We start from the raw sequence: 21,610 nt of genomic DNA on the forward strand, positions 1-21,610 counted from the left end.
GACACAAACACTTGTCTGAACAGAGAAAATGCAAAACAATGGAAAGACAATACTCGAGCTTGATAAAGTAAAGAACTGAAGGCTAACACAATGCTGGCTGCAGTGTTTTTAGACAGCTGGTAAGAAGGTGCTGATATCTGATCTCTGATAATCCAATCAGGCGATCGGTGACCTAAAGCTTCATTGACCCATTCTTTAAGCTTGGCAAAGCAGCTTACGAAGAGAGCTAATTATAGCTACATATACAAACATCAGGTGAGAAAATAGGTATATTTTTGGTGAGATATAAACTTACACTCATCATGGACATGAATGTCAAGTCAAGTGGCTTTTATTGTCATTTCAACCATGTACAGTGGTACAGTACAGAGTGAAACGAGACAACGTTCCTCTGAGACCCTGGTGCTACATATGACATATAACAGACAAACACAGGACTACGTAAAGTGCAATGTGCAAAAAATGCAAAAAAAACAAGACAAGACAGTGCAACACTAGACAGAACAGGACGATACAGACACAAGACAGTGCAATGGAAATGTGCAAAATACTGAGTATTATGCAAAAAGTAACTTGTCATGTTTTTCATCATTTCTTTGAACTGTTCTTTTTCAACAGTGCATTGATTGTACAATACACATCTTTAATAACCTTAGAAACGTATTTCTTTTCATCTGAGAGTGGCAGTTTGCATCTTCTTCCAGACCGTGGCCAAGTGATGACACATTCGAATAACTTGTACTTACATACAATTAATGATGAACTTATACTGTTGGAATCTGCAACTGTTTAGAAATGTCTCCAACTTGTGTTCTCCTTCTTAGATTTTCACTTGGACTTTCCGGTTGTTCAGACTGTTGCTCAATCTAAGTGGTGCTCTCAAACAGAAACTGAAACTACCAGTTGTAGCCAATCATGATCACTAACAAGAGGTTAACAGGTCTTGGCCTCATCAAATTAAAAGACACCGAGAACCCTCAGCACCACTTATTAAATGATTTAACTGAGTGTATCTATCTGTTTGAGTCTACATACTTTTAAACCTATGTGGATAAGAGAAAGTCAAAAATAAATTCAAACTAGTGCACTCAATAAAAATGTATTCTGTACAGTCATTCCAACCTCAAAAAATCATTAAAATCCAGATATTACAACAAGTGCATGTAAACTACTCACCATAACATAATAACAGTCCTATTTAGACTTAGAAGAATGTCTTGTGTTGTATTATACAACACACCATTACTAAAAGGACTCTTACTATCACTGAAGTTAATTTAATATAGTGAAAAGAGACGGTGGAAAAAGATCATATCAGTGAACATTTGTATCTATGTGGTTTTTAAAAAGAGAAAAACTTCCCCAGTGTGTTGTGAACCTTTGCTTGTGTACATGTATATCCTTGTCTGCACAACAGGAAGAGAGTGGATTTTCCCTCTGAACCAGGGAAAAAAAGAGGGGAGAGTGTAATAATAACTCAAAATAATTCAAAATTCACAAGTGGCGCATAAAAGGTTGGTAATTTGGAAGAAACGGGACAGATGGGAGCTTATTAGAGATGATAATATCATTCTGAATTGAAAGGATAAATCAAAGTATTGCTCAGCAGCTGAAAGGGATCCTTTCTGCTTTTCCTTATTTCCCGTCGTATATTTTGAACTGTGAATCATGCAAAGCTACTCCAGTACAGTCCAAAAATAAATACATGAAGCTGAAAATGAGGAGAATTGGTGAAGTAGTATGCTTTGTTTTGACTAATAAAAATAAATACTAATAAAAAGGGCTGCTAATAATGACACTCTTTCTAAAATACATCAGAAACATATGCAAGCTTTCCCTAGTCCAGTTTCTGTAAATTAATGTGCACGTTTGCACATTAAATATATTGATAATTTATTGGTGGTCATAATTCTTAACATGGTTATAATAATGTATATAATTTAGATACTATTGTTTCATCTCAAACTGTGAGCCAATTCTGAGGCTTTTTTTCCAATACGGATAAAACATAACATTAACTGCTGAGCTGGTATTATTCAAAGAGGCCATAATGACAGTCAGCTAATACCAACTATACAGTGGTTTTGAAAGAAAGATGATTTATACTAATCCCTGAGATTTCCTTTCTGGATCTACACTGGCCAGATGTTCAAACTGGTAAAGCTCACAACCTTTGTGATCTTCTCATCATCAGAGGGGGGGGAGGAGATTCTCCGTCTCATGCAAACCTTCATTTAAAAAAGCCCTCAGCCCCTCAGGGCTAATGCCTCACATAATAAAGCCTGAACCATAACATAACTGTTAATACTAATACTTTTTGTTAAAGGAATGTTAATTGAACTTTATGACAAAACAAAAAACACATATTAATAAAAATATATGACTTTTAATTCATATCACATTTGTTACAGCTGAATTTTTTATTTTTTGCAGTGTATTGCTTAAAAATGTATTGCACTATTTAATTAGGTTTTTTAGGGGGAAAATATCACAAAAATCTCAAATATGACAAATGTGACGCTCTTGGCATAAAGGGGTTAACCCGTCAATGTGTCATAACATTCTATTAAGTATTATTGATTTCATGTTTGAATACATGCAGGCAGTGTTGCCAGGTCAGACTTCCTAACATTTCAAAATCATGTTTGATGTCAGCACAAAGTCTGCAGCAGCTCACCATTTAACAGGCACGAGATGAAGATTAAAGGCACATCTTGTACAGCCTTCAGAGATCTCTGTAATTGATCTGTTAAATTCTTTGGTTACACTTGGGCATAAAATCAACAGAATACACTGGAAAACACTAAAGAGGGATTAACTATGTCACATCAAATCAGTGATTTTCCCCCCCTTTTTAGAAGTGTCACTGGAGCAAAACATTCCCAAAATTTACTGATGCCAGCTGTGCACCTGCATAAATGAATGCCAAGCCAGGCAAAAATAGTTTCTGCAGTTCTATCGGGCTTGCAAGTCAATATCTAGTAGGACCACATTTATTCTTTGACTTAACCTGAACTCTTGTTGGCAAGCTTTCTTGTAATTCACTAAATAGTACACAGAAATAGTTCTCCAGGCTGCTTGAAGGATATTCTAAAGTTCTTATTTTCCTTCTGTGTCAAGATGAATCTGCGCTATTTCAAAAACGTTGACGTCTGGGCTCTGGGCAGGGTAATCCATCACTGATAGTGTTCCATTTGTGTTTTTCTATTCAGGTATGACTGCGACTGGGAGTGTCTTATCATGCTGAAAGTCTTTTCTATTCAGATATATTTCAAGATGTCTGTACTTGTCTGAATTCATAATTCCATCAGTTTGACAGGATCTCCAACACAACTGACTGCAGCCCTAAACCATGACATAATGACAGAGCCTTCACCATGCTTTACAGGCTGCAGACATTCACCGTTGTACCTCTCTGCTGGCCTCGTCTGTACACACTGACAACAGTTTAAACCAAAAATGTGAAATTTTTGCCATGCCTATAATAATTTGGCATACTTCAGCCTTTTCTCCCTGTTTCAGCCACCCTTCCACTGACACCGTTTCTGATCAGGCAACTGAATCAGCTTTAGCTTTTCTCTGTTATAATCTTACGATATTTTGTCGAGCAAAATTTTAAACATTTGGATGCGTAAATTATGACTAGAACTAAATGACAATTTATTCAAAAGACAATGACTAAAACTCTAGATTTGCTGCAAATTTACCACTGCTTTTTATGGAACCAGCTCTGAACAAGTCTGCCTTAGTCACAAAAGGGGAGCACACATATAACTGATCTGAGGCTACGTCCACACTTGCCCGAATAAATCTGAAAACGGCGTATACGTCTGAAAACGCTCCGCGTCCACACTATCGTTTTCATTTGTTTTCACAGACTCGTTCATTTACATTGAACGCTTACGTTCCAGTACTGCGCATGCGTGAAACGCAAGATGATTCGACCTGCCTCATTTCTGTCTGCCGTTTATTTACTTTCCGACAGTTTGAAACGTCGCGGTAAAATGTTGAGGAAAAGCACCGAGTTTTTTAAATGGACTAACAATGAGGTGGAGTTGTTGCTGCGAGTAACACAAAAGTACAAAGTTGCAAAAGCGAGTGAGAGTTAAAGAATTTGAAGAAAAGCTATCTGGAGCATGTACAGACTGATATTAATCTTTAATAGGGCTGTCAAAACTGAGAGCAAACAAAACAACTGCTGTATAATACCCTCCGCTATCTTAGTTTAATTGGTCACATGACTGCATCACATGACTAAAATGTTACATCGTTTTCGAAAATGCTCCGGGTTCCACACTGCGACGCGAAAACGTCATTTTCAAATGTATCCGCTTTGGAGAGTGTTTTCACAACGCTCCGTGTTCCTTGAGCGAACACGCCGTCTCAGTGTGGACGGGAGGCCAAAACGGAGAGAAAACTATGTGTTTTCAAACGAAAATGTAATAGTGTGGACATGGCCTGAATAAGAGCAGTTAGGATAGATGATTTATACTGCTTAAGTATTTAAAAAAAATCACTTTCTAAACATATTATTTCCTCTCCTCCCTGAAAATGTTCCAGAATGGATAACACACATTGTTGCACACACACAAAGACTGCATTGTCCACAGCATGAGAAATGATTAGCACCTGGGCTTCAGGCTCCTGGAGGTCTGGCTACTGTGACCATCAGATGCTGATGGAGCTGCACAAGCTGAGGTGTCAGGAATCACACATCCCCCTTGTCCCAGTAGGCCTGAGATAGTGGGGGATGGTTTGTGGTGCAAGTGTGTGAGAGAAACACATGCAGACAATGTGGGATTGTGACTGACAGGAAGTACAATAAAGCACTGAGCTAAGTGCTACATGTGGCTATGGGCCTCTCTCGCCAGGTCAAAGGTGATTTTATCATGCGCTTACCCACAGAGAAAGAAATAGCTGGGTCTCAACACTGACTCCTTTCAGTTTTAACTGCTGTAAACATGGAGGGGTGTTTACCCTGCCAAAACTTCAGTCACGCAACAATAGAACAGTTGCAGCTATCCATCAACTGTCTTGTGCTCTGCTGCAGTACTGAAAAAGGAAATTCACAGAAGAACAATAACCTCCAGCAACAGGCTTACTGTAAATATTGTACAGTAGGCTGTCGGAGCGTCACCGCACTCTCGCTTGGAGCTACAGTTTGATCTTTGTCACAAGAGGCTCTCAGAGCAATGGAGACAGTCAAAAGCAACATCCAAGAAGATTTTGTAGAAAAGCAAAGAGCTTTAAAGGTTACTGTGTTTAACCTCTGGGTTTATGTGGGCTAAATATGTCCCGCTGTCCACATAAATGCTTTACATCTTCTAAGTCTGCCTAATGGATCAAAGAGAGGGTCCGCTGAGAGCGGCGGTATCTTTCTTTTATGATGCTGGAAACAGATATGGGACCAAGGATGGAAACTTCAGCATTAATTATTGAATTTCAAAGAGTAAACAAGCCATCTCTATAGTACCCCTTCATACTCTCTCCGCTCCTCTATTTTTTTCATTTTCCACAGTATGTCAGCTAATTAGCTGTGGAGTGAACCAGTGGAATACATGTTGTTGCCATCATGCAAACAACATGAAACACAGAGCCTGGTTCCCAAGTGACTGAGAGGCATTCAAAACAAGCTCCTACACTGAACTGAGTATTCAAAGTACAACTGCACATTGCGACGAAGGATGGCCGCTTTTACTCTCTAATTAACTTGTGATTTCAAACCTTCAGAGCAGTGCGTTCAGGGATTGTGCTTTTCGGCGCACTTTAGCACAATCACACATGGTCAACAGTAAACAAAGAACGGCTTTTAAGCAAACAATAGGTGCAGATCTGCATGCAGCCACACTGGGGACACTTTGCATAATTTGCTTTGAGAAACTTGAGAACGTTCTCACATTCATACACATCAGGCTACAGTAAAGACAACAAGCAAAGCAGGATTTCATCAACAGTCATTCCCCTCAGGGCAGCAGTTTATGTCTACAGAGGCTGATGCAGTCTGCTGCTGTTTGACTGTTCTTCTGAACGATTGCTTCACAAGTGTAGTAAAGGGTGCTGGACTGAAAAGGAAGCAGCTTTTTAAACATTTTTTTGCTTTTCGTGGGTCCATGAACACTTACCCTTTTGTGTGTGTAATTTAAATTGCCACGGATATAAAGCTTAAATGCAAAATGTTCCTAAAGTGGCATTCGGTTTATGTTTAATTCCATGATATCACAATGAGTCCAATCAACCTCCAGGGCTCAAAAATGAAGCCAATGCGAGGTACCAAAAACTAGAGTTCCTCTAATGGCCACATGGGCCTGGCTATAAAAGCAAGTCAGTCCCCACAGTTTTAAAAAAGATCAACTTCATAGCATCAAAAATCACATTTATAACCTGATGCAATGACATGCAATCAGCAACCAACAGAAGATTGGTCGTAAAGGGATAGACGACAACATCAGTAAGATAAAGTCAGTCAGGGTGTGGAGTTTAAACAATGCTCACTTGCTACTAAAGTTTCCAAAGTGTGCAGAGAAGATATCTCACATACTATTACACCACCAACTGCAGCCTGGACCATTGATACGAAGCAGGATAGATCCATGCTTTTAAGTCGTTTACGTGGACCCTGAATGTTGCAGGAGAAATGGAGACCAGGCAACCAATCTTCTGTCCAGTGTTAGTGACCACATGCTGCCCAAGTTTTCATTCTTAGTTTACAGGAGCAGCTTCCAGGTGTGATTTTCTCCTGCTGTCTTCCTCAAGGTTTGATGCGTTGTGTGTTATGAGATGCACTCAGTTGTAGTGAGTGGTTACTTGATTTGCTGTTATTTTCCTATTTGAAACAGTGTGGCCATCCTCCTCTGACCTCTGACACCAACAAGACTTTTTCTACCAGATAACTGTTGGTTACTGTATAGTTCCTCTTTTTCAGACAACTCTCCATAAACCCCAGAGATGCTTGGTTTAGTAGACCAGCCCAGCTAACACCTACAACCGTGCCCCATGCAAAGTTACTTAAATCACCTTCTGCCCCATTCTGATGCTGGGTTTGAACTTCAGCAGCTTGTCTTCATCAAGTCTAAATGGTTGATAAGATAATTGCATTAATCAGTAGCTGAACACGTTTACCTAACAAAGTGTCCACAGAGTTTATGTATACAGCTTGTGAATCAAGATTTCACGTGTTAGCTGATAAATTAGCACTGTGACCCCAAAAAACAAGGATGGCAGCAGCAATGACACAACTGAGGCTTCAAAATGCAGAGTTGATGTTATGGGGGCTATGTCCATCTTTTATATACAGTCTATGTTTAAAAAGCGATAGATCAAATTTGTGAGTAGCCTGTGGTTTGAGGCAGAGGGTATTTTACAAGGGAATAACTTCATTTTTCTAATTGTCTACTGTTTGTCTTCTTTATTCTGTGTTTGACCAGATGAAACTTTACAATGGGTCACAAAGGCCACTCACACAAACATTTTCTTTATCTCAACAGAAATTGTTCTAAGATAGAGAAGTCAGACAATCCAATGGCACTCTGGTTTTAAATGTGCTATACAAATAAAGTTGTATTGTATTGTATGTAATGCTATTTAATTGTCTGATGGTGGATGCTGGTGTAGTGTTGATACTACAAAATTCCAAACAGAGCCTGTCAGAAGGCCTTTTGCATCACTACACTTATGTTAAGAAAACAGTAGTTTTTTGAGATGGTCACACAGTCTGTGTGGCTGAGACCTGTGATATCTACACAGTGCCTTAAAGTTATGAAAAACAGAAAGGGCGCCCCACAATAATTTTACACATGGGGGAAGGTTAAGAATTTTTTTCTCAACATGCAGAAAAGTTTGATATAAAAATTCTGATGACGTCCTCAAGCTACTCTCAAACTCCATTTGAGACTCCAATCCTGACTTTGTCTCATTTACACGTCTTCCTGGTGTGGTGAGATTGAATTCATCCATCTGAACCAGGCGATGGTATTTCATCAACTCTGGATCATCGTGACTCTCTCTTCTGACGTCTCCCTCTCTCTCATCAGACTTAAGCGGCCACCCAGATGATGTAACTATTAATTAGGCAGCTGAGCTCTTGTTGTCCTGGCCTGCCATTTTAAAGGTGTCTTCTCTACCATGAGAATGATGCAACTCCCATTTACGTCATCACAGTCTCCCTCACTCATTTCTCCTGCTGGATGTCTAGATCATTTCATAATTAGTTGTGTGCTCGAACAAGTAAGCATTAGAAAATAAAATGAAGAAATTAAAAGCATAGCTCCTGGAGTACTCTAGCAGAGTTTATGCAACTCTTCTAGCTCAGTCCCTTTTAACTCAAATAAGGTCAACACCGCCAATATATCGACCCCTCTCTGCAGCAGGTTTTGTTCTGTTATTGATCGGTGACAATTATGGAGTACGAAACTGGGTTTCCAGATTAAAGTGCTAGGTCACTCGTTATTTATGAGGTTTTGTATCATCTCATGGTATGAGGTTGGGTGCAGGTAAACTAATTTTTGCAGTAGCAAAATATTATGCTAAATCCCACTAAATATCCCATTCACTAACCTGCTGTTAAACTTCTCAGGGTGCTTCTCACGCATCAGATGAAAGCGATGGGCGATTGAGGCATCCTGGAGGAGAAAACAGAAAAGACATTGTGAATTTAACCTTACGTGTTATTACAGCTGGATAAAGGTCAAATGCAAACTTAGCTTTGTGCCAGCATTAAAAAAAGGTGTCATACATCAGTCATTGTTTGTTTTTAGAATAGGCATGAGAACAGAAATGCTACTGGTTCAGTCAGTAAAAACAGAGACAGAGAGTGTACCGCTAAACTCATCAGCCAATTACTGTACCCACTCCACTCTGTTCTACCAAATATACAACCATGTCATAAAAGGCTTTCATAACTTAACCTTCATTATAGTTGCATATTTACTGCTTTACCTATACATGTCAATTACATGCACCTGACAAAAAACTGCATGTTTGATTTGGCCTTTTTACACCAGATACCCTCCATGATGCAACTCCAAAGGGGGATTTCCAGCTGGAATTAATCCAGCAACCTTTACCAAGCAAATGTGTTAACCACTACACCACCGAGCCACAACACTGATACAAAATACAGCTTTTAAATTATTTCATTGATGAAGGGAAAAGGATCTAAACCTACCTGGCCCTGTGTAAAAAAAGTAAAAAACTGCAATCAAGCTTTTGTGACAGCTGGCAATGAATCCTTCATATAGCTCTAGAGAAATTTTATCCCACCCCTCTTTGAAGAATTTTTAAAATTCAGTTTTGTTTTTTCTTTTGTTATTGTTGTTGTTGTCTTTTTTTGCATTAACAGTCTGTTTGAGGTCATGCCAGGTCTGTTTAAATTTGTTGTTTTTAAGCCATTCAGAGTAGGATTTGCTGGTTTGTTTCAGTTCAGTTCAGTTTCAGTTCTGCTGAATAAGCCAGAAAAACACAAACCGATATTCTCGTTCAGCATTTTCTGGTAGAGAGCAGACTTCATGGTTGCATCAGTCATGGAAAGTCATCCAGATCCTGAAGCAGGAAAGCAGCCCCAGACCAACACCATACCATCACCACGTTTGTTTCCGCCAGACGCGACGAGACTCCAGACTGCTCCAGAAATGTCAACTTTTGTCACTCCACAGAATATTTCCCCAAAGTCTTGGGGATCGTCAAGATGTTTTTGTGGCAAAGGTGAGATGAATGTTTGTATTCTTTGTGCTCAGCAGCCGTTTTTGCCTTTAAACTCTCCCATAGGTGCCATTTGTGCCCAGTCTCCTTCTTATTGCTGAATCATGAATACCGGTCTAACCTGAGACATCTGAGATCTGCAGTCTAGATGTTGCTCTTTGTTCTTTTGTGCCGTTGTGGATGAGTCATCAATGCATTCTTGGAGTCATTTTGGTAGGCCAATGTTAGTGCCATATTCAACAGAAAACTAGCTAGTTTAATCAAAAGTTTCCAAGCAAGTTAAACTTCTTCTCTTTACTTTTTTCATTTCATTTTCTATATTTTAAATAGGAAGCAATTAATTGACTGAAAGAGGAAAATAAGTGGCAGAGTAATCAGTAATAGAAATAATAGTTATTTACATCCATTTACATACCAATTTCCCCCCACTTGAAATTGCTGTGCATGAAGACAGTGTTTTGATCAAACAATAATTTGATCCAACCTACCACAATAACCCTTCCTATCTCCTGCTGTAATTCAGTCTACAGAGCACAAAGACACTGAGGAGTATAAAGCTAAGGCTAATGACACATTACAGCACTGAACTGAGGGTCACAAGTTTACTGAAGCTGCTCTTAGACCGGACCCCACCTTCCTGCCCCGTATATTTAACCCCTCACCTCTGGGCCAAAGGTGAATGTACCCCTGATCAGTCACAAGAGCAGCCTCAGTATGACCCCTTTAAATAGGCAAACAAACAACAGCAGCCGCCAGCAGAGACATAATCAATGTTTGCCATGTGAAACTAAGAAGAAATGATATTGTCCTCTGCTCACTTTGATTCATTTTTCACAGCCTGACAGTCAAAAGAGCCCCTGATAGTGCTTTATGTTAAAGTACACAGTTTTGTTTCTTTTTACCTCTTAAAACAACTCAAATACGTCCATCATATTAACTCTACAAGCCAGATAAATAACAACAATGGCAAGTTCAATTAGCACTAAGACTGCAGACGCTCAAAAATACCATAAACATGCATGGAGACCCGCAGCATGCACAGAACACGCACAGAACACGCACAGATTTGATTGCATGAGATCTGTGACACAGAGCAGTCCTGATCTGAACTTTGAGCTTGACCAGAGCTTCTTCTACTCCACTAAAGTCCGAGGATCGTCTTATTTTATTAACAAAACCTTACATGGGACTATTTGGATAGCAGGATGTGTCGCCTTTACAGATGTTAAAGTAATACATATGATGTTTAATAATTGACTATCTTTCGATTGACATAGCATTTAGCCTTGAGGATGCTACACTGATGTTAAAAAGAAGAAAAAGAACAACACGCTGGTTCGATATATACCGTTGGAGTTACAATAAAAGCAAGATAAAAATAATCTGCAGTATTTACTCAGACAAAATGTTCATCCTCTAGTTCACATGTAAATATAATCCCTTTACAGCTTATTTGCATGTTATTTTCATGCTGCCAGGCTTCTCATTTAAAGCAGTCCTTCCACTTAAATATTGTAAATAACAGTTCAGCACAACACACATGTAAATGAAAAGTTAATACTCTCAATGCCCTGCAGCTAGAGAAGATGCAAATGAGGGGAAAAAAGTCCCTGACAGAAGTAATGACCAGTTTTACCGACCAAAACGCGGCAGTAATGATGCACTGCTACATTAAACATGTTACCTTTACCAAAGGACAGAGAGAGAGTGAGAACAGATCAAGAACAAAAACAACGCAAATGCTTTAACAACAGATACGGTGACGCTCAGTGAGTAAAGATACCAAAACGATGCATCTACATGGGTTTGCATGAAGGAGTGTGTGCGTGCCTGCAGGGGTCCTTTGCTTGCTGCCTTTCTCTGAGTATAGTTGTAGTACATTTCTACATGGCCTGAGTTTGTGCCTTTGATTATGTGAAGATGGTGTGCAGTGGAAGACCTAAACTGCTCACCCAATTAGAAGTTAGAAACAGTCGTACTGCTGCTTTTCCACAGGCTCAACAAAAATAATGATTTGTCTTTACCTTTGATTGGGCCATGACCACTACTGTTAACAACTAGAACTAACCCAAACCCTCCAATTCTTCATCACTCACTAATAATAATAATAAAGCCCCATGTTTTTAGACATTTCATGCAATATTTGAAGGTAGCCTATTATGTATATGAAAGCTGATACAATTTTTTGCTAACTACACAGAATCATAACCTCATCTTCTAAGGGTGTCATTTACTAATTTTTATCTTATCCACTAACATCACTTAGATAAGCTGTGAGAAAAATTGCGAGCATGCATCTTATAATTTAGCAAAAATGTAGGTTTTGGAAGGTCAAGCTGTACTTTCCACAGTACAGCTTTACACGAAAAGTGAAAAACAGGAATTTGGATATTTGTAAATTCTTGTCTAATAAACTCAACTCATTTTAGATGCTTGGTAATAAGGGAGGACAACCCAATATCACAACAGAGTGTGTAATAGACACGGCGGTCCACCGTCTTCCCAAAACGTTGCGGTAATCTGCAGTAACAGAAGAGTGAGGTATTTTGTTTCAAGCCAACATGCAAATAATCACATGAAAGCCTTTAAACAGACTATTTTTTAACACATTTACATCTATATACATATAATCATCCAAGCTTAATAGATTCTGGTGATTAAGGACCCTGGAATGTACTTAACATGTTTTTTTGCTCACTAGCGACTTTGTGGGTTTAAATATATCATCGCCCCCTGCTGGGTCATGCAATTTGTGCATGGAGTTAGGCAACTTCTGCATGCATGCCCATTTCACGTGGTTAGAGAGGCAAAGTGGGAAATGGACACGGTGGACTGGCCTGTCTATTACATGTTTTGCCATCACACTGGGTTGGGGAGGAATATATTTAGATCAAAGTGCATCCCATAATTTTGACAGGTGAAAGCACCAGTGATGATAGGCTGGCATCCTGCCTGCCTGTCCAGGTGTTTCAGTTTGGTGCAACAAGGACAATGGAAGGCTGTGACGAAGCAAGCGGACAGGTGCGATTACAAGCTTCCTCACTTGTCACCCTGAAAATCATGAATGGACGCTACCGCACTTCCTCAATCAGACACTAGGGCAATGTTCTGAGATCTCCATGCATCAGCAAATCTCACATCTTAAAATAGAGCTGCATCTGCTGCTTTTAGAGCACGAGAATCTGATACTGGAACAATGTTTCCAGTATAAATAAAATAAAAACCTTCCTATTCTGATCTAATGGCAAGGTTACTCATAGCAACAAAAACACATAAACATGTGAGAATTCAATGAGGGCAAAGTGGTTGTTTTTCTTTAAATTTGTGCCCAAGGAGCTGTTTGTCACATGTGTAGAAATGGTGGAGTTTTGTTTATGTATTGATTTTGGTTTATTACGAGCAAAGTCTGTAGGACAGCATACGGACCAGGGTCAGACAACAACACAAAGTAGCTGCAGAGCTTTCTAAAACGTGACAGGCTGTTCCATGTCACTAAATCTGCCCCGAATCCACCGCTACAGGCGAACACTGACCAGCACAACTTTTACGCATTCTGTCCTCCTGATAAATCTAGCAGTAACAATATGTGACATTTGCCATTGCCTGTAGTTGCCTATGTGATCAAGGTTGTTTTGATCTTGCCGTTTGAAGTTTTGCTCATGGTGTGTGTGGGGGAAAGAGGAGCTTCTAGGGGATGGGTGAGGTGAACAGGAGGAAAGGAATAGAGAGTGACAAACAACAACAAAACTGGTGGATGGAAAATGTCACATCAGTGGGGCCCACAGTACCCGGCAGAGGAATACATTGTCAGTGTGCCCCTATTATGTTTTGAGTCCCTATATTTGTTAACTTAATATCAAAGAGAAATGCTATGATACTCTTGTACTGGAATGCTCAGTTTAGCATGTTTGATTCAGAGAAAGCTAAACATTTCTATATCACTTATGAATTGATAGACTGTAGTAATAACTATAGTAATTAGTCATGTGGCGCCCTGGATGGGGAAACACCAACCTCACAGTACCGTATCACCCCAATAGAGCACTCTGCTCTCAGACTGCACACTTACTTGTTGTTCCTGCAGTATTTAAAAGTGGAATGGGAGACAGTGGTTTAACTAACACAAGCTCGCTAATGTTAGATAATTTGTGCATCACTGAGCCACACTAACGCCATAACATTATGACTTGATATTCAGCACAAACCATCATGGAAGACTGTTCTTTGGCGAGTGAAAATCTACTGTTTTATTAGTCCTTTAAGGAGGACTAATTAGTCGATGACTATGCCTTGCACCTGTACAACCTGGCAACTGCTATAATTCTGTTATGAAGACATATTTAAGACTTTAAAGATTGTCTAGATGTGTCTTTTTGAGTCCACATGTTAGACCATCCCTGAGCACTATTCCTCCTGTCTTTAAGACCAGCCAGGTGTCACTCAGCACGGTCATTCATTACTGTGGTAACCTGGCCTGAACCTGGCAGACGCTGACTTCCTGTGACTGATACTTCCCCTGACCTTCAGTCTGTGCCAGAATAACTCCATGTCCCTCTCTCTCTCTTCCTCTTTCTCTATCTATCCCTCTCTCTGTCTTTCTCCTTTACCCTCACACACACACACACACACACACACACACACACACACACACACACACACACAAACACAAATTTATATGCACCACTGGCCAGGTAAGTTTCTCAACTGATGCCGTTTTCAGTCTCTGAATTTATGAAAACATGGCATACCATTTACACCAATTATTCTGTTCTTTTTCCTTTCTGTCATATGTATATATTTATATATATATATACACTGTTCCAACGATGGATGTTCATATTACATCATTAAAGTTTTTAATAATGAGGTCAGTTTATGTATCAGCTGTCATCATCTTGAGTTTTAAACCATAGGTTTATGTTTTAAATTCTAGTTAAAGTTATTGTTTAAGCCCTCTATTTGGTTATGGTCCTGTCCTTTTTGTTTGTTTTTGTTTTGTTTGTGTGTGTTGTGTGTGTCTGTGTGTGTGATTTTGAGGGTTTTTTTTTTAGCTGTTTTTATTAGAATAATTTATATTAGTCATCCTGTCTTTGAGACATTCCAGCCTGCAGTATTTTGGGTAGTGTCACGGAGAGATGGCTAGGTAAAGGTGAGTATCATCTGCATATATAATGTATACTGTGCCTTTTAATAATACTGGGAAACACACGTTATGCAAAGAGAAAAGGTCCTCACATAGAACCCTGCAGAACTCTTCTGATATGATTGATATGATTCATACTACTGCAGTGCAGCACCTTTAATACCTACGGCGTGTTCTAATCTCTGTAGTAAAATATTGTGGTCAATGGTATTGAACGCTGCACTGACGTCTAACAGGACAAGCACAGATATGAGGCGACTATCAGGTAGCAAATTAATAAGATAATTTGTTACCTTTATTAGTGTTGTGGTTGGTAAGTGATGGCTTTTCAAGCAATGGTTTAATTACTGTCACCTGAAAGGCGAAAGGTACTTCAAAGCCCATTAACAGAGATACACTGATCATATTTAAGATCAAAGCAGTAATCATTGGTAGGACGTCTTTGAGCAGTCTTGTAGGAATGGGGTTTAACAGACAAGATGATAATTTGGAAAATCTGAGTAGTTAATCTGGTCTATTTTGTTTTATTTAACATACTCACTATTCAGCTCAAGGAGGTTGTCCAAGAGTCAGCTGTTTCCAAGCTCAAGCATGAACTTTCTGTCAAAAAGTTTTGTAAGTTCTCAGAAAATGTAGTTTGAATATCAATAACTGGAAAAATGTTATCTAAAGGCAACAAGATTTGGTGATATGACTGAGCAATTCTGTAGTGAAAAATCTTTTTCTGGATCAAGATGGCAAGATGATATGCATAAGGATTCAAGACAGCAACAGTGGTGTCTATAGTGAACAACATATTATTTGCCCTAATGTAGTTCCTCACTGTCCTGGTTAAAAAGCGGCCAGCGACTTATATTTCCATCTGAAGAGGCTCATGATATTCTACACCCCCACAGTCAGGGACTGTGGTACGCAATAGGAACTGGCCAGTAACACTGTTATTGGAATCAGCTTGCACTGCACATCACTCAGCTATGTGCATTCAAGTGCAGACACATAAATACACATCTACACCCGTGCACCTATCTAAAGCAACTTCCACACAGGGGCACACACTGCAGAGGATCAGCTTACTCATTGAAACATGAGGCGGCATCTTTAATGGCTGCTGACATGGTGTGATTTCCTTCTCTCAAATTCTTTTCACAAGATTCTTTCCAGGCTGCAGGTCAAGTGAAGAGACTTTAGCAAGTTGTACAATGCAGGCTCTGTACAGAGATGGTTAAGTCCTCTGTATTTATTCATGATTTTTTTTTTATGACCAGTGAGGATCGTTATGAAGCTGTAAATCTGGCTTAAAATTGAAAGGTGAAATGTCATCTTTTCAGGCTATTAGAAAAACTTCAATTCAATCTAATTTTAACCATCTACCAATTAATGTTTACATATGGAAGAATTCTAATGTAAATCTGTTAAACTGACGAATTTATTTTATTTGGTTATGAAATTGTTATGATTAAACAGTCACACAACAACCACTCTAGATATTTTACCTGTGATCACAGCGTAATTATTTATAGTTTCCGTTATTAAACCTTATTTATTTATCGTCCTTTGTTTTTTTCTTTCCCTTTTCTGTGCGTCTTGTGTTCCCTCCATCTTTATCTCCCTGTTTTGTTTTGTTTTATTTGTGTGAGTTCATTCTTTTCCCAGTCAGTTTACCTCCTGTTTTATTTTAAACGTACTTTCTCATCTGCTTTTCTCTGTTTTTATTTCCCTTCTTTGTTCTTTTTTGTATTGTGCCTGTTTTGTTTTTTGCTTTTTAATTACTGGCAGAGTGCAGTCCCACAGAGTCAGCTAAGGGGTCACCACAAGAACTTTTACACAGAACGACACTGTGTCATTCTGTGATGGTCCAGTGGTACGCAAGGACACCTCACGGCGTGAATGGTGTGGGTGCAAATCTGAGAAGGTTGGAAAAGGAAGTGTATTTTTTCAATCAATTATATAGCAACTTCTTTCTCTGCATGTCTTTTCAGGAGATATGGAAGAAGATTTTTCCTTTCTCACTTTGACCAAGTTTTAGCATTGTTTTGGCAAAGTTGTAAATATGCTTTCAAGTTTAGTTCAATTTCAGCTACGTGGACAAATGTATGACCAGTTGAATTATATATTATTTCAATAACTGCCAATTAATTGCGTTCACTGATTAAGTCCAGATTTTAAAATGTACACAGAAACAGAGGTGCTGTAAGCGATGGGTCTGTAAAATGCAACAGTGCAGAGATATATGGAGCTGCTATTGTTCTTACTGATGTTCTTACTGTGATCCTCTCTGCCTAATGTAATACTGTCAGCCCCCACAGTGAGTTCACTGCTCAATGCGGCAACAGCAAGGTGCTGCTGTCAAAGCTACAGTGTTTGAATTGATTTAATCCTATTGATACACACAGCTTTGTGATTTTTTTTCTCAATTATAAAACTATTTCTTGTGGAACTATGCAACTTGAAAAATTTCCTATCAGTACAAAATAAAGTGTTATGTCATTTAAAATCACAAAATCATCTTATACCTTCTGCTCAACAGCTCCAAGTGCCTTGACCGAGCCAGCCACATGCTCCACACTATGTCATCCACAATTAAGTCAGCGAGATAAAGGACAGATGACTGTGAAAGCTTTCAGATTCGGCCTTGCCAGCCTCCCATCTCCATGGCAACCCAACCCTGAGTAGAAAGGTCTGCAATAAGATGGCAGGAAATGCAAACCTTGTATGGTTGTTAAAGCAGATTTAAGGTCTTACTAATGGCTGCATCATTGGTGTGAGTCAGAGATTTGGTTTGCTCAGGTGTCGTGTGCACACAGATACTCAGCCATCTGTCACTATGGCTCCTGGAGGCACAGCGATCTGTTGCTTTATTTTAATGGCTGTGCTATGCTGGAGCGTTGTCAGAGACTTGCACAGATAACCTTTCCTTTAGAGGATAACCATGGAGTTATTCTATAGCTTTATTACTGTCAACAAATCCCATGAGAGGTTAAGAGTTGTTATTTTTCACTCACCATTTCGCTCCCAGCCTTTAGTGTAATCAGTCCCCTTTTACAGCTTTAGACATTGGTCACAAATGTATAGCTCAATGTGGATTTTATTTATTGTTTTTTAAGAGATTAGAAATTAAAATAAAAACAAAACAAAAAACAAGTGTCAGAGGCAAAAAGTAAGTCAATAATTAAAAGTCACAAATTGCAGTTCCTCAAGTTGACACTTGAGGGTGTCCCTAAAAGCAGGTCAACACCATAGACTCTCATGTTAAAATGTCCAACTTAATAAAAATAATCTTTATAGTCCATTCTTTCTTGATGAACTCCCTTTCATAACAACTATAAATTTTATAACTCATCCATTTGGATACTGATGAGACTTAAAGTTAGGCGCATGGCCACTCTGACTACTAGATGTGCTGACACAGGCAGCTGTCTGCTAGACCTCAGTTCGAGTTATTGAACTGAACTCACTGCTTTGACTTGGCTGCGTTTGCAGATGTAGTATTTTTTACAGCATCGTAATTAAATGATCGGAGAAAATATATGGCCCATTGTTGTGAAACATAGTTCATCCAAGAAGCTTATCTTTTGGTTTTGGTGACTTTCGAAACTGTAACGTTTGATTAGTTGGATACCGGATATTTTATATACAGTCTATACTGTTAATGAGTGCAAAGGTGAAGAGACTGACTGAAAAACTGTACTGTAACAATGTTGCTGTGCTCTCTCACACACATTGCCACTAAAGGACACCTTGGAAGTAACTGAGACACACAAGCAGTTTTGAAAAATCAGCATTTTTTTCCACCTCTGGAATGAGAACGCTCTGACCTATGACGAGACAGTCAGAAGTGTTGGCATTGCACCTGCCACAGCCAGCAGTAACTACTGTCCACGATGGATTAAACAATGGGCGATCAGGTCAAAAGAAATATAAGCTGCAGCTTGATGCAGCGCTTTGTGTATAAAATGTAACTACAGCCATCACATGCATGAATTAATGTAACATGCAGGTTGAAATATACTTCATGAATGAACGTAAAAACTCTGTGAAACAGAGATGCACAAATTACTGAATGTGAAAATGTGAGAGACAAAATTTGCCAAAAAGCGTCAGTCACCACACCAAGACAGGCCTGTCAAATACTATTGTCTCTCCCTGTGTGAGACACTCGTGGTGTCACTCAGGCCACAAAGGAAACGGCTCTATCCTGTCACTGCCTCTTCTCCCATTTTTGAATAGAACGAGTTGTTGCTTGTAGAATGTGTCAAACTGCAGTTTTACAAACTCTAACCACAGAAGTATAGATGTGTGTGCCACTTTCACTGAGCAGTATTACGCTCACACATCTATATTGATAAATATGTAGCTAGCAGTGGGATTTCAGTTGTATAACATCACTGTGGTGTATCTGCTCCCTGTCAGTGCTCCTCCTCAAATGTCTACATATGCCCTCTGTACACTTATCTCACTTGGGTTTATTTATAGTCATATACACTGCACTGCTAATCTCATGACTATTAGCTGATAGGAATGGAGTTAATGATTACACCCTAGCCTCATATTATTATTTTTTAATAGTAACTAGTAAGAATGAGTGAAAATGGTTGCTTTAGGTTTTCTTTATAACATCATGACGGCTATGGAGATATACAGAGTTGTGGTGGTGACACATCAATTATTTTAATACACTGAGGCTAAATGAGTGGTGCTGCCCTGTGATTACTTTATGAAGGTCTTGTTTGTCACCTCTGTATAAATGTCCCCGAGGCCCGCATATTATCTCCATGAGGACAAGATAAAAAAGTTGCTAAGCAACTGGTACCTGGCAGCGTGTTTCTTGCCCAGAGGATGCAGAAATTCACTGATGAATCTCCTAATTGCTCATGTCCTCATAGATCAAATAATCTCTTTCACCATGTTTTTACTGTAATAACTACTCGAAAAATTGAAGGACTTTATTTCATAATACAAAGAACTGGAATTCAAAATTCCAGACAAATGAAATATTGTCTTATATGGAATATTACGGAATATGAACTGTCATGGTCCTGGGTCATTTGACCCAGCGTTTTGAGTTTTCCTGTATTATAATTGTTTTATGATCTATCTATAAGTTCTCCTTGCTAGTCTTAAGTTTTTTTCCATAGTGCCAGGTTATCCTGTTTTGAGTTTCTTATGGGCCCTGTTTAGTTCCTTGATCATTTAGTAATTTCCCCTTGTGTCTTTGCCCTCTGTGCTTCTGTGTTTATGTGTTTCTATGATTTCTTGTGCCTTGTTTCCCCTCCTTGTGGTTTATTCCATGTTTCCCCAGTCGTCTCCTCTCTCTCTCCCTTGTGCTCCTTCGCGTTCCCTCGCTTCCTCTGGTCTGCCTCTCCTCCACTCCTGTGTCATGTTCCCCAGTTTCCTGTTTTATTGTGAAGGTCTTGTTTTGCTTCCCCTGTGGTGTCATGTTAATTTGTGTCAGCTGTATTCCCCGTGTTTCTTCACTTCCCTCGTTATCCTTCTGCGTATTTATGTCAGCCTCTCCCTCATAGTTGTGTGCATTTCTCCGTGTATTTAGTGCTCCCAGTATAGTTCGTGTAATTTTTCCAGTTATGGTTTTGCTTTTTCCGTCCTCAGCAATAAAGCTGTATTTTGTGCATACAATAAAGTAACATGTTTTAAATCTGAAATGTATTTATCTTAAACTGTTTCTTTATTCTTTTATTTCTGTGTAAAATAAGCCTTTTTTTGCTCATGTCATTTTAGAAACAAGACACAACTGGCTAAAAAATGAATCCAAACTGGATTTTCTAAAACTGCAGTTCCAAAAGCAAAAAGATTTCCATGTAGAAATGCTCAACTTCACAACATTGAAAAACATGTTTACAGAAGTCTGTCTTTCAGGTCTGTTGCTTTACCAAACTAGCTACTGTTAGATGATTAGCTCTTCACTATCTTGTCCAAATATGCAAATGTGGTTATTTCTGGCCACTCCAAAACCCAGCATGCATCAGCTCTACCTCAGGCAAATGAAAGAAAGAAAACAAAATGTAACTCAGAAATCTGAGCTTTTGGCTCACACTTAAGTTCAACTTATTTTTTAAAACGTTGGCAACTGTCTGACATAGTAGAATGACATATGACAGAAACAGGAAGAAAGGATAATGTGGCTCTTTACAACATATGCAATGTTATCCTTCTCTCAGTTTACTTACCACTCCAATAGAGAAGTAGTTGTTGACAATGCTGTAGGGGACAGGATCTCCCTTCTCCTCCTTGTCGTCAGGGATGATGTCTATGTTCCAGCGGTCCAACACCACCTCGGCGCTATGCTCAATGTCCCGAAGGACCTTCACCAAGCTGCCACCCTCATAACCTGCCGAGAACAACCAGAGAATTCAATTTACTTCAATTCAGTGTTATTTATATCAAATCACAACAACAGTTGCCTCGAGGCGCTTTATTATATGTTAAGGTAGAGACCCTACAATATTAGAAAGAAACCCCAATAATGACACAACCACCTATGAGCAAGCACTTAGCAACAGCGGGGAGGAAAAATGCTTTTTAACAGGAAGAGGCCTGGTTCTTATATCGAGCTTTTCTACTCTACTGGAGCATTCAAAGCACTTTATACAACATGCCATATTTACCATTTTACTCCAGCACTTTTTTACTATGCTTTTCTTAAATAAGTGCTTTCTATCTTACATTCAGATGCATTTATACTCCGATGGATGCATCAGAGAGCAACTTGGGGATATTTATCATCAGACTGGAGCAGCCAGCGTTCAAATCATC

At 39.1% G+C, this 21,610-nt stretch overlaps 1 protein-coding gene across 4 annotated transcripts in view; it reads right to left on the minus strand.

Annotated features, from left to right (window-relative positions):
* LOC134646422 (diacylglycerol kinase beta) overlaps positions 1-21,610 on the minus strand; it is a 156,088-nt gene that overhangs the window by 42,402 nt on the left and 92,076 nt on the right. For all 4 annotated transcript variants that reach the window (XM_063500312.1, XM_063500313.1, XM_063500311.1 and 1 more), the window contains 2 exons: positions 21,025-21,185; positions 8,554-8,618 (listed from right to left, as the gene is read on the minus strand). In XM_063500312.1, the coding sequence (XP_063356382.1) occupies positions 8,554-8,618; positions 21,025-21,185 (226 nt within the window). The remainder of the gene's footprint in view (positions 1-8,553; positions 8,619-21,024; positions 21,186-21,610) is intronic.

This window comes from Pelmatolapia mariae, linkage group LG16_19, assembly GCF_036321145.2.
Source record: "Pelmatolapia mariae isolate MD_Pm_ZW linkage group LG16_19, Pm_UMD_F_2, whole genome shotgun sequence".
NCBI classification, from domain to species: domain Eukaryota; kingdom Metazoa; phylum Chordata; class Actinopteri; order Cichliformes; family Cichlidae; genus Pelmatolapia; species Pelmatolapia mariae.